The sequence below is a fragment of the Papio anubis genome, chromosome 2 (assembly GCF_008728515.1).
Source record: "Papio anubis isolate 15944 chromosome 2, Panubis1.0, whole genome shotgun sequence".
Lineage (NCBI taxonomy): Eukaryota > Metazoa > Chordata > Mammalia > Primates > Cercopithecidae > Papio > Papio anubis.
The window spans coordinates 120,043,177-120,055,757 of record NC_044977.1 but is presented as its reverse complement, the minus strand read 5'-3'; the positions used below and the strand labels follow the sequence as shown (position 1 = coordinate 120,055,757).

At 35.5% G+C, this 12,581-nt stretch overlaps 1 protein-coding gene, 1 long non-coding RNA gene and 1 other non-coding gene across 8 annotated transcripts in view; 1 reads left to right on the top strand and 2 right to left on the bottom strand.

Annotated features, from left to right (window-relative positions):
- Positions 1-1,281: 1,281 nt before the first annotated feature.
- The window catches only part of SLC2A2 (solute carrier family 2 member 2), a 32,765-nt gene continuing 21,465 nt past the window's right edge, over positions 1,282-12,581 (bottom strand). The window contains exons 8-11 of one of the 2 annotated variants that reach the window (XM_003894841.4): positions 9,879-9,983; positions 6,145-6,246; positions 5,267-5,470; positions 1,282-5,177 (exon numbers count right to left, since the gene is read on the bottom strand). In XM_003894841.4, coding sequence (XP_003894890.2) covers positions 4,977-5,177; positions 5,267-5,470; positions 6,145-6,246; positions 9,879-9,983 — 612 coding nt within the window. In that variant the 3' untranslated portion in view covers positions 1,282-4,976. The remainder of the gene's footprint in view (positions 5,178-5,266; positions 5,471-6,144; positions 6,247-9,878; positions 9,984-12,581) is intronic. The other variant, XM_009201367.4, reaches the window with a different exon arrangement.
- LOC116274065 lies at positions 1,912-2,075 on the bottom strand. The gene has a single exon (XR_004182541.1). It is a non-coding gene; the product is annotated as a U1 spliceosomal RNA (small nuclear RNA).
- Positions 1,990-12,581, top strand: part of LOC103882191 — a 116,869-nt gene continuing 106,277 nt past the window's right edge. For all 5 annotated transcript variants that reach the window (XR_004181968.1, XR_002520158.2, XR_004181967.1 and 2 more), the window contains exon 1: positions 1,990-2,067. This is a non-coding gene — a long non-coding RNA (uncharacterized LOC103882191). The remainder of the gene's footprint in view (positions 2,068-12,581) is intronic.

Here is a 12,581-nt window from a genome sequence, read left to right as displayed (position 1 = left end):
TATTTGCAAACTATGGATCTGTCAAAGGACTGATATCCAGAGTCTACAAAGAACACAAACAGCAAGAAAAAACAATCCATTAAAAAGTGGGCAAAGGACATGAACAGACATGTCCTCGAAAGAAGACATACAAGTGGCCAACATACATATGAAAAATTCTCAACATCACTGATCATCAGGGAAATGCAAATTAAAACTACAATGAAATACCATCTCACTTCAGTCAGAATGGCTACTATGAAGTCAAAAAACAACAGATGTTGGCATGGACACAGAGAAAAGGGAATGCTTATACACTGTTGGTGGGAATGTAAATTAGTACATCTATGTATTAATAAAACAGTGTGGAGAGTCTTCAAAGAATTAAACATAGAACTACCATTCAACCCAGCAATCCCACTACTAGGCATCTACCAAAAGGAAAAAAATACTATGTCTAAAAGACACATGAGCTTGTATGTTTAATGCAGCCCTATTCACAACAGCAAAATCATGGAATCAAAGTGTCCATCAATAGCCGACTGGATAAAGAAAGTGTGATATATATATACACCATGGAATACTATGCAGCCAAAAAAAAATCATGTCCTTTGTAGCTGGAGGCATATGCATGTGTGTGTGTATATATATATATGAAAAGCTTATACATAATATCTTTGTTTTTTGATGGCAGATAGTAACAAATTACTATAGTTTTTAAATTCAATTGAATAAATAAACAGCACAGTAATTTAAAAAAATGCCAATATATACTATATTCTGAAAAATTGCATCTTTTGCAGATTTTCAAATATTTGACAAAAAATTTAATGTGTCAACTTAAAAATTTGAAAACCACTTATGTGTACTTTCTGTACTCTTACGACACTCCTTATAGTACTATAACTAGTTGTTTTCAAATCTTAGCTCTTTTATGAGAATGCAAGTGACTGAGGGTAGGGACTATGTTTTCTAAGCTTTGTATGTGTCACAGAACTTTAACAAAGTATCTTGTTCATAAAAGGAACTCAACTAACTATTTGCTGAATTAAATTATTTTCATCAAACAGAGTCATTCATTTCTCTTCTACTGTTCTTATTTAATCTTCAGGTTAGTTTTTCTACTACTTATAATTAAAACAACTGCCAGATGGGAATAAAATTTGGCCTTAAAAAATCATTCACATTTTATTTCTAAAATGAGAATGGGAAAGTACTGTCAGAAGGAAATGAGTATACATAATAAACCAATATCAGTTTTTAAAGTGTGTTTTTTTCTATATAAATGAAGCAACACTAAGCATTCAGAAATGTATTTATTGATATCAAACTATTGTATGTATATACTTTTAACTCAAAGTAGTTTCTTTTCATGATCATGCACCAAATTAGCAGTAAAAATAGCAGCAGATGGATCAGAGTGGTTGTCAATAAACTTTTTCTCCCCAGGTCACTAATACATAATTGCCATGAAAAAAAAAAAACATATATATGTATTTACATTTGACTCATCACCTCTGCTTAGGACTCTACAGGGTCAGTTCAGCACAAGATATTGCTGAACTGCTGTATTTACTACATATGGAACAATTAAACTAGCAATAAGAAGTAGTTTATGCATGTATGCTGGCCTACATATATATACCTCTTTGGCAATTAATGAGGATTATCAACAAAGTTTGATCTTGTCTTGTGATTATAATTCTATTACATTACATTTAAATGTGACATACAGAATTTTGTTTTATAATTAGTATTATTCTAAGAAATAATAGTACATGTAGATCCTGTAAAAATAACATAACTTATACAAAAGCAAATTCAAAAAATACAATAAAAACTCTTATAATCTTACTTAAGGAATATCAGGTTTGGATTTAGGAATTAGATAGCCTAGTATCTCTTCTGATTCTTTGTTGTTGTTGTGTTTTTCAGGGGAGAGCATGAACACAGTCCCCCACTACTACAAACTATGCAGTTGGGTTTCCCATATTTGGGGAAATGGCAGGGGTCAGCACATCCGGAGTATAATGGATGAGCCTTGCCCTGGGAAAACCACCTTTGTGATTGTGATAGCTCCCCTGCCAGGTAAGCAATCTCCTGATTCTTCCCATTCCCTCATTGTTGTGAGATTGTTTCTTTGAAGCAAGAAAATATTATCTTGAACTTATAAAACTCCTTTTTTTAAAAAGAAAAATTTGGAACTATCTCGTATATGATAATTCTTTATCCTAACAGTATGGCTATGAGTACTAGTTCTAGGTAGCATTTATTGAGTACTTTCTTTGTAGCAGGCACTATGCTTAGCACCTCATGTTTAATCCTCACAACTCTCTGAGGTAGGTAATATTACTGTGCCCATTTTACAAGAGAGGGCTCGAAACCCAGGTCCATGGAAGGCAAAAGACACAAATGGGGATATTAATATTCTGGCCTTCCTGAACTCCCCATTAGACTGTGAACTCCTTGAAGTGTAGGGGGAGGGAGCAATGCCTTACTACATCTTAGTTGCATTACAGTGCTGACCATGTAGAGGAAAGTAGGGAGGAGGAAACTAAGATAGGACCTTTTCCTGGGAGTCATGACAGTGGGCAATCGTAGATGTAGCAGGTGAATGCCAGACCAAAAACTCTAATTCTCATACTTCAAACAAGCTAAGAGAAAAATCACATTTGTAAAGACATTAGAGTATACAAACACTTCCACAAAAATGAGGGAGGACCTGGAAAGTTAGGTGTTCAAATTCACATCTAATTTCCCTGGGATTAAATCTAATTAAGTAGTGTCAATTTTGTTTTTTATTATGATGTATACCATTGAAGACATACGATTTTTTATTATAGTAAGCTAGTTATTTGGTCCTCCTGTAAAGCTTTATCAGCTTCTTGTTTCCCTTTAATGTTTCTTTTCAACTCACATGTATCTCTGCAAGGAAAAAGTTGTAGAAGGGGGAACAATATAAGGTACTTAAATTTCTCTGAGGCAGAAAACTTCAGGGTCTGAATTTCTGATGTTTGTGGGCCAAAACAGTGAATAAGCACTTAAAAGTGGTCTTTGGAATTTTTAATTTAAATGTTTACCACTTTATTCTGTTAGTAAATGAGATCAGGAGTAGTGATTTGATTAAATCACATATATCGCCTATAAAAGTGTTAAGCTCCTTTATCATTGTTAACACTGGGCTTCCCAAAGGCCATCGGCATCCCAAAGGCCATCTTGTCTGCCGAGGAAGCATACAAGAGCCAACCAGGAGCCATTTTCCTGTTCTTGCCCTATATAGAGACCCTATATTTTTGTCCAGAGTTCACAGTTTAGCACAAAGATGTCCTCAGTTATTTAAGCTCATTTTGACTGTATCCTGAAATCCCAAGTGAAAATAGTTTATCCCAAATTGGCCCAAAAGAAAAACAAATCACACTGAAAAGAAACAATTTCTTGTTGTTTGGACTGCTAAATTACATATATGTGAACAACTTTAGAAAACAAGGCAAATGTTCAGGGTTTTAAATTATTTCACTCTTAAAAGAGTACTTTTTAAAAAGTGCTTTTCTTCAGTACACATTAAAGCAAACATAAGAAGGACTGATCAGTGCTCCAGTTGGTGGAGAAAACAGCCTAGAGATACGTTAGCTCCCTGCTAAGCTTTTGGGACCCATCAGAACTGTATTTCCATAATTGTAAAATTAACTGTAAGCTAAAATCTCTTTAATCATCTTTGTATTTCCAATTTGCCTATGTAGGTAAAGGCAGATTGATAGTGTACAATGCATGTTAGTAATGGCCATGTTAGCAATGGCCATAGAATATGATTCTAGTTTGACTAGAATCTGTATACACCTAAGACAAAGAAGGAAATGTCAAAGGAGACGATTATTTTATGTTAGGAACATACCATAAAACAATTAGTCTTTCCAGGAAAATTAAACAGGGATTTTTATGAAGTCTGAAGCTGAACATTTATGAAGTTTCAGAAGCCCACACTGAAGAATCCTCCAACCCTACCTTTTCAACTTATTTTGAGACATAATAATTCAGAAAATATTTTTAACAAACTGATCAATCCTTTATTTCAAATTTTCTTACATTAGATTTGATCAAACTTATTAGGAATTTGAGGTAATATACCAAATGTCTGACTCATGATTGAGTGCATGTGAAAACCAGGCTGTGCTCAATTAAAAAGCAAAACAAACTATAACTCAAAGGATTGTACCAGAAGGGAATCAACATGGTTTTATAATAGATGTTAATGTTAACTGATGGCCCAGGCTATATGATCAGGTGAAACCCTTTTAGCGTTGCATCTTGCAAAAGATTTGTCCATTAAATAAAGGAACTAAAATGGTTTTCTTTTATGAGTGCTGAAATATTTTGATAAGCCTACCAGAAATGAGAGTTTTTCTCTATAGACATATTTCAGTATACTCTGTAATCCATTCCACATGAAAATACAGAACAAAGGTAAAATTTTAAACAAAATACAAATTCTAGTACTCAAGAAAAAAGCTGAGTGAGATGAATGGAAGAGTTGTCTATTTTAACATGGAACTTATTGCCACTGGCCATATCTCCTTTAATATAAGATCTATGGGTAAGAAAATTCCAATTTAATGATATTCAAATATATAAATATTAGTTGCATCCTCAGGTTTCTAGTTATGTGTTAAAAAAATAACATGATATGTTGAAACCTCTTCAATTTTAGAAGAACCTTGTTATAAAGAACAGAGCTAAAAATGTTAGAACCACCTGCCCTTTAGTGTAACAAAATAAACTAGCCTTTTTGGTTTACTTAATTATAGTCTTACCATCAAAAATATATTCTCTAACTTAAAAGAATACTTTTTTGGTAATATTTGATGACATTTCTGATGAGAGCACATAAAAATAAAACAATACTTAAAGATGTATACATGAAATGCTCAAGGAATCGTCATTTAAAAACAGACGGTTCCCTTACTGTTTCTTTTCATGTCGAGAAACAGGGTTTTTTTTTTTCACACAGTCTCTGTAGCTCCTAGGAATTTCATTTCTACGGCAGCTTTTGCCCTGTGGGCTGAGCCACTCTTCTTTTGGAATTCTGCAGCAATTTCCTCAAAAGACTTTCCTTTGGTTTCTGGAACTTTAAAAAACGTAAACAGGGTAAAGGCCAGGAGCACTCCAGCAAAGAGGAAAAACACGTAAGGTCCACAGAAGTCCTGGATAGAAAGCAAACACAGACTTCCAGTTAGCAGTTGTTTGACCCTCTCTTCTGTTCAGTAAATCTGTGAAATATTAGGCTGCTTACCGCAATGTACTGGAAACACAGAGCTACAATGAAATTGCAGGTCCAGTTGCTGAATGCAGCTATTGCTAAAGCAGCAGGACGTGGTCCTTGACTGAAAAACTCAGCCACCATGAACCAGGGGATCGGGCCTGGCCCAATTTCAAAGAAGCTGACAAAGAGGAAGATGGCTATCATGCTCACATAACTCATCCAAGAGAACTTATTCTGAGGAAAAAAACAAAAACAATAGTGGGACTGAGATCATTAGCTGCTTTTTCCTTTAGCTAAGTAGCCTCTGAGTTCAGAGGCAGGCATACATCTTTTTCTAATGTGTTTTGTTCAAGCAAGTCTTAAGTTATTCTAGTCTGAGAGAAATTGTTCTAGTCTGAATCATGCTTAACTCTTTAGACTTAGATTTCTTATAAGGAAATCCTCTGGATTAGGATTTTCCTGGGAAAGAGGCAGGGCAAGGATCCAGTGACCTTTGCTCCTACTCATACAAGGTTTCCAGACAAGATGTATAGCTTCCTGTGAAGTAGTAGATGAGAATGCCAAGAGGGCAGAGGTTCAGGTACATGCCCAAGGTCACACAGGAAGCCATGTGGCAGAGTCAGCATTAAAACCCAGTTGGTGGTGAATCCAGAGCCTATGCTCTAACCATGGGTACATGGCCTCCCTGGATGTCAACCAGAATTTACATGCTGATATTCAGCCTTAAACCCAAGAAATTAGTTCATCTTTTCTTTATGTATCTCCTTTGATTTTATGCTGTTGCTCTGGCTTTATTTCATAAGTCAGTCTCAAATATTTTTGAATACAAAGCACTTTTACCTGGACCACAGAGGTGCCAGGTACCATCATATGTTAATGAAAAACCTCAGTGTAGGCACCAAACTTACCAGCAGCACAAGTCCCACTGACATGAAGATGGCACAAAAAAACATCCCACTCATTCCAATTAGAAAGAGAGAACGTCGCCCTGCCTTCTCCACAAGGAATACCTAGGACAGTTTTAAAGAAGATTATCTCAGTTTTGTGAGTCACAAAATATTGACTGTTTACTTAAATCATTTTTACTGCCAAAGAGGTCATTTTCATTTATATAACAGATAGGAAGCAATTCCACCCTTCCATTTTACAGAAGTGAGATCGAGGTGGGAAGTGACTGCCCCAGGTGGCAGAGCTAGTCTCAGTGGACAGCGGGTAATGATCAAATATCCGCTTAATTTAGTCACATTGGTTTGAATAGGCCATTATAGAGATAGAAACATAGTGTTACCACTACTCCAGGATTATCACTTTGGGTACAATATTCAGAGACTGTACAGCTGGGGTCTCTCCCAATAGATGTCCTGTACATTTAAAATGTGAAGGTTCCACATTTAAACATGACATTAACTTCTTTTCTGATAACTATCCTAAGTTATAATTACAAGGGTCTGTGCACTACTGACACCGGAAACAGTACAGCTGTTCAGGTGTCAACTAGTCTCGTCCAATTTTCTCACTGCTTAATAAAGTCCTATTATGACCACTCACCTGGCAACATATGGAATTTGATAATTGTACCAAAATAGGCCTGCATTTTTCTGTGTATGCTTAATTGTATCTTTTGCCAGGAGTGAACTATTCATCTTAAAAGTTAGGACTTTAAAGCAAAGGGTTAAAATGCTTTCTTATCTTAACTGAGGAGATACGTCATTGATTCCTTTAGTTTTGTGGACCTTTGCATTAATGGTTAAGATTTACAATTAGCCAAGACCAGAGTTTGTTATACTCTTGCCTGATCCTTGGAATATTACCAAGGCTGGTGAGTCACTCTCCCTCTCACCCCCCACAAAACTTCCTGTCATAATTTCTCACTTTGGCGCCTGGTGAGCAAATTGGCTGGCTCATCAGCCTATCAGTAAATCAATAACAACCCAATGTCTTTAGTATAGTGAGCTCTGGTTCTGAAGATATCTTAGAAACATTTCACCTACAGTGAAGGCCTGTTTCTCAGAGGCACGCTCATATCAGAGTTTTAAATCACTTCAGATAGGATGATAAGCAAAGAGCACATATTTAATTATTGAGAAGGAAGTTGGAAAAAAACAGACTTTTCTCAAGTTCGTTAAATATCTCTTTATAACTCTTTTATTATGATGTTCAAAACTGACTTGGTGCCACCATGTCAAGCTGCCAAGAAAATAGAAGCATTTCTTTGTGAATAAGCTCCTTTACTATAAACTCTGAAACTGCACGTCTTGAAAATTGAGTTGGCCTCTGCCCCTGAGGCCTGGTGTGCACTCAGGATGAGTGTGACAAGGGGTGAGACATGGTCAGTGGCTGGAGATAGCTGCCCAGTCAGAAGCCTCATCTTTGCCACAGTGCCTCACACAAATCCTGGGCGCTTAGTTGGAATTTGGTAGTCACCGCTTCTCTCTCAGTGTCATCCTGCCTTCTACTTCCCTGCATTTTTCTTTCTGCTTTTTTTTCTGTCAAGATTACAGGCCCTCTTCTACCCTCCCGTTAGTGTGGAAGAAAATATAGGATGTGGAACACAGTTAGTGTGGAGTTGGGAAAGTCTCTCTTCCCAAAAACAAATTGATGTTCTTCCAATTTGGTGAAACATTAACATATTTGGCGCATATTTCTATTTGCATATTTTTATTTGAAAATGCACACACAATTTGGTAACATTGGTTAACTTTGGGGAGAGAAACTGGATGACTGAGGGACCATCCTTTTTATACTTTATGAACTTTAAAACAATATTTCAAAAATTAATATATTTAAACATTTTAAATGTGATCTGTAGTGCTGGAGGCTTAATTAATGATTAGGAGTGATTTTTAAAGATTATGTCACTACCCTGTTCAAAAAGTTTCACAGAATCAAAGGATGAACTCTAAAAAGGTATATTCAAAATAATTAGGACACTGTCTTAAACAACTCCTCCCACATGAGTGGAATTGGGAGCAGGGTGCAAAAATGAAACTTTACAGAGGTTTCCCCTTTAGATTTTTTCAGAATTTAGGCTACCCAATCTTGACAATTTGATGCTTTACATAGAAAATCCTATTATACACAAAATGTTTTAATAATAATCTATTATAAAAAATATGTTGAATAATTTGTAAAAATTATTCCAGGAGACAAAAGGGTGAATAGTCCCTTGGATTGTACTTCAGAAACAGGTCTTGATTGATTTAGAGTGGCCTTTTAGTTTGAACAGGCCTTATCTCTAACGGTATGTCTACAGAATCATTGGCATTTCATTATTATCTGTTTTTCCTGCTCTTTCCAAGGTCCAGCACTGTTTAATGTGGTCTGGACAAACCTGCCTTTTGATCTGGGTAGCCAGGCTGTAATTTATTGATCACCCTAAGGTAATAGTTAAGAGTTCATGTGCGGAGAATGAAAAACAAGTGACTAAATTATATTGAGTATAGTATTGTGACCAAAATTGAAAATATACTTTTTGCTATTTTTGCCTTGTTGAATAAAGATAAAAATAAGCTCAATGACTCTCATTCTACAGTGAATTACATTAGTTGGGGAGTTTTTGCCTTTGTCGTTGCTTGTTTACTTCTTAGATTATTATGTTAGATATTCTTGTCAGGTTCTTATATGTTAAGAATATATCTTATGTATTCTTACATAAGAATATATATATTTATATTATATATTGTATATTATATATAAATATATATATTTCCCAGATAATAATGAAATGCCATGTTCTTATATATTAAGAATATATAAGATATATATGTCTTACATATTCTTAATATATATGAACCATCACTTCCTATGTATTCTTAATATATAAGAACCATCACTTCCTATATATTCTTAATATATAGAAACCATCATTTCCTATATATTCTCAATATATAAGAACCATCACTTCTTATAGAAAGTTATTTGGTTTTAAGAAGAGTATATGACCTTTTGTTGTTGTTGGAAGAAAGCAGTAACATTTCTAGTTACGCTGTCACTTCCCTCATAATATCACACATACTCTCATGCATCACCAGAAGCCACAACTTTGTGAACTACTTGGAAGCTCTCTGCCCAATGACTTAATACCATTTGCTGAGTCTGCTTAACTTTGCTTAAAGGGTTAAATGTCTGTTAGAGAGGGCCTTGTTTGTTTCTTTTTATATGTTTCCCCCAAGAAAAATATGTTTCCCCCAAAACATATTTTTATATGTTTTCCCCCATGGTAAAAAAAGAATTTGAACTATGTAAAAAGAGGAATCTAAGTAGACCATCCAATATCAATAGAAATGACAAGCTGTCAGCTACTCCCAAGGGGTTTATGTACAGAGAAAAGAAGGAACCTAGGAATCTGCACAAGGAGGAAGTTCTCTGTGCCCCCAAGTGAGTTACAAATTCACAAATGAGTGACTAAATGGCATCCCAGCAGTGCAGAGAACCAGTGATTCACCCTCTCAGTTATGCCTAATCTCATTGCAGTGGTTGGCTTATTCAAACAGGACTCTTCTCATGACTCACTTGGGTTTACACACTTAGAGCATGTGTACAATGTCATTGATTGCTTTCAGAGCCCAAGTTCCCCCCGCCACACACATGCAATTTCTGGACTAAGGAACAAGCGGAGTATTTATCTAGAGCGTTGACTTACAGAGACAGCAGTGAAAACCATGTTTACAGCACCAACTCCAATGGTTGCATAAACAGGTTTGCTGATACCAGCCGTCTGAAAAATGCTGGTTGAGTAGTAAAAAATCTGCAAAGTAAAAACAGTTTAGCCTTAATCTTAAGAAGTCTGGCACTGATGTCTTTAAAGCAAGAAATATTTTAGATTGTTTATTTTTAGTTGTTTCTATGGCGCCATGCTCCCTAGAACTTCCTACAGATTTTCTTCTTCCAAGGAAGAGAACCCTCAGTCTTCCTTTAGTGTTTAAAGCTTCTGATTGCTTAAATGTCCTCCTTATATTTGGCTGAGAATTCTGCTACTGCATTTTCTTTATTTTTGTAAATACATTGAAACATTTTGTTAAAGTATAATATACATAGAAAAGTACACATAAATATACGGCTTAATAAATTTTCACAAACTGAACACACCTATGTAACTAGCACTGAGATCAAGAGATAAATAATTTCCACCCCTCCGGAAGCATCTTAAATCTCCCTTTATCATTTATCTCAAGGAAACCATTCTTCCAACTCCTGACATCATAGATAAATTCTGCCTACTTTTGTACTTGATGTGAATGGAACCACATAATATGTATCATTTTGTGCCTGGCTTCTTTTATTCAACATTACCTTTGTGAGAATCATCCTTATTGTACATTGTAGACAGTTCATGATCATTACTATGTAGTATTTTATTGTATTAATATACCATGATTTACTACTATTCTATTGATGAGTGTTTAGGTAGCTGCCATTCCTAAATGAATAATTTACTATTCATTAGGCTATCAGAAATCCTAAATTCAATACTCAACTCTAGAAGCCACTTGCAATTTAGATTTTTTTTGGGGGGGGAGGTGTGGGCGGGGGGTTCAGGTGTAATTGTTCTTTTTCCCTCCTTGTATTTATTGTGATTTTTGCCTTTTGCCTTCACCTTAATATTAAATAGACATTTAGTACCATTGACTGTTGACAGTTTAAAAAATTGTATTTTTAGAAAACTTTTGAAGCAAAACGAAAGTTAATGCTTACTCAATATATGTTTGTTGTAGCAAGACACATGATGTCAACATTTTTAAATGTCTTTTAGCTATTGATTATGAATAGTGATTATGAATAGTGCTGCTAGGAACATTCTAGTACAATCCTTGTGGTGGAATATGTATGCGTTTATAACTAGGAATAGAATTGCTGGACCATGGTATAGGCATATACTCAACTTTGATAGATATTGCCAAATAGTTTTTGAAAGAAGTTATGACAATTTTACAGTCTCACCAGCATGTGTAAGAGATCTAGTTGCTATTGCATTTAATCCAGAAAATTTCACTAGTCTCAGTAGACATGGAGAAATTTTGTTTACAACTTTTCTAATAGCCTTTTAAAATTTAGTTATGTTTAGATATTTATGTCTTTTAGGTCATTCTGTTATCCATTATCCTTTGTCATTCCTTCCCCACCTAACATGTCCTGCTGCTGGTACCTCTTCCCACAGACAGGACTGAGGTAGAGGACTGTGCCAACTGTGTTCAGTGCATAGAGGCCTACAGCACACTTCACACTATCCCACCATTTTTAGGCTGCCCAACAGCCTCAGGTTCAACATTTCCTGGATTCCTCTTTAAGTCAGGCACTGGGATGGAAGCTGAAACAGTAAGGTTCAGAGAAATTAAATTTTGTGTCATTGAATATACAGACAGAACTGAGATAGGAGATACGATTTTGGTCTCTGAGCCTCAAAGTTATACAGATTATTAATAAAGATAAACATCAAGGACCTCTTAAAGGAGGACGGAGACCACAGTTGAGTTTGTAGAGTGAGGTTCAGGTCTCATTTTGTTTCAATGGATGGGAATTACTTCCTTTGCCTCCCCCAAGTGTTTGCCCATATCTCAGTCACCCACAAAGTGTCCCATGTGGATTTGGCATTGGCTCACTACAGCAAATGTCCAATTTACATTTTTAACAGCAACGAAAGGGGAGAAGTGTTTTTTGTTTGTTTTGTTTTTTATCTAGTTTCTTGACAAATGCTTAATTTTTTCCTCTAGTAGTTAATTGCCAGTAGAACCATCTTAGTCTGCATGATGCGGGGGTTTCAATGTAAGACCTAAAAGCTAGCTAGTTTAATGGTCAATATGTTTTTCAATCATGTATTGTCTACTACCCTTAGTCACCAATAGCATGCCAGTTTACTGTATTATTTATTTTGTGTACTATCTCCTCAAATGGAGTGAGAGTTTCTTGGATGGCAGGAAACTGCTCTTTGCACCTGGCTATCTGGTATACTTCATTTAAACAGATGAAAGGAACCATGGATTCCGTTTGACTTGGGCTATCAGAAATCCTAATTTCAATACTCAACTGTAGAAGCTCCTTGCAGTTTTTTTGGGGAGGGTTGTATAATTATTCTCCTTTTCTCTCCTTGGATGTATTAAGATTTTTGCTTTTTGCCTTCACCTTAATAGATATACAGTACCATTGACTGTTGACATTTAAAAAAATTGTTAAGTAATTTTAGAAAACTTTTGAAGCAAAATGAAAATTAATGCCCAATGTATGTTTGTTGTAGCAAGACCCATGATGCCAATACCTTAAAATATCTTTTAGCTATTTAAACTTGTACCCCTTGTCTTCCCTGTTTTAATTCACTGTGCTCTTAAGAATTAGTGGGTGTTCTTAAACT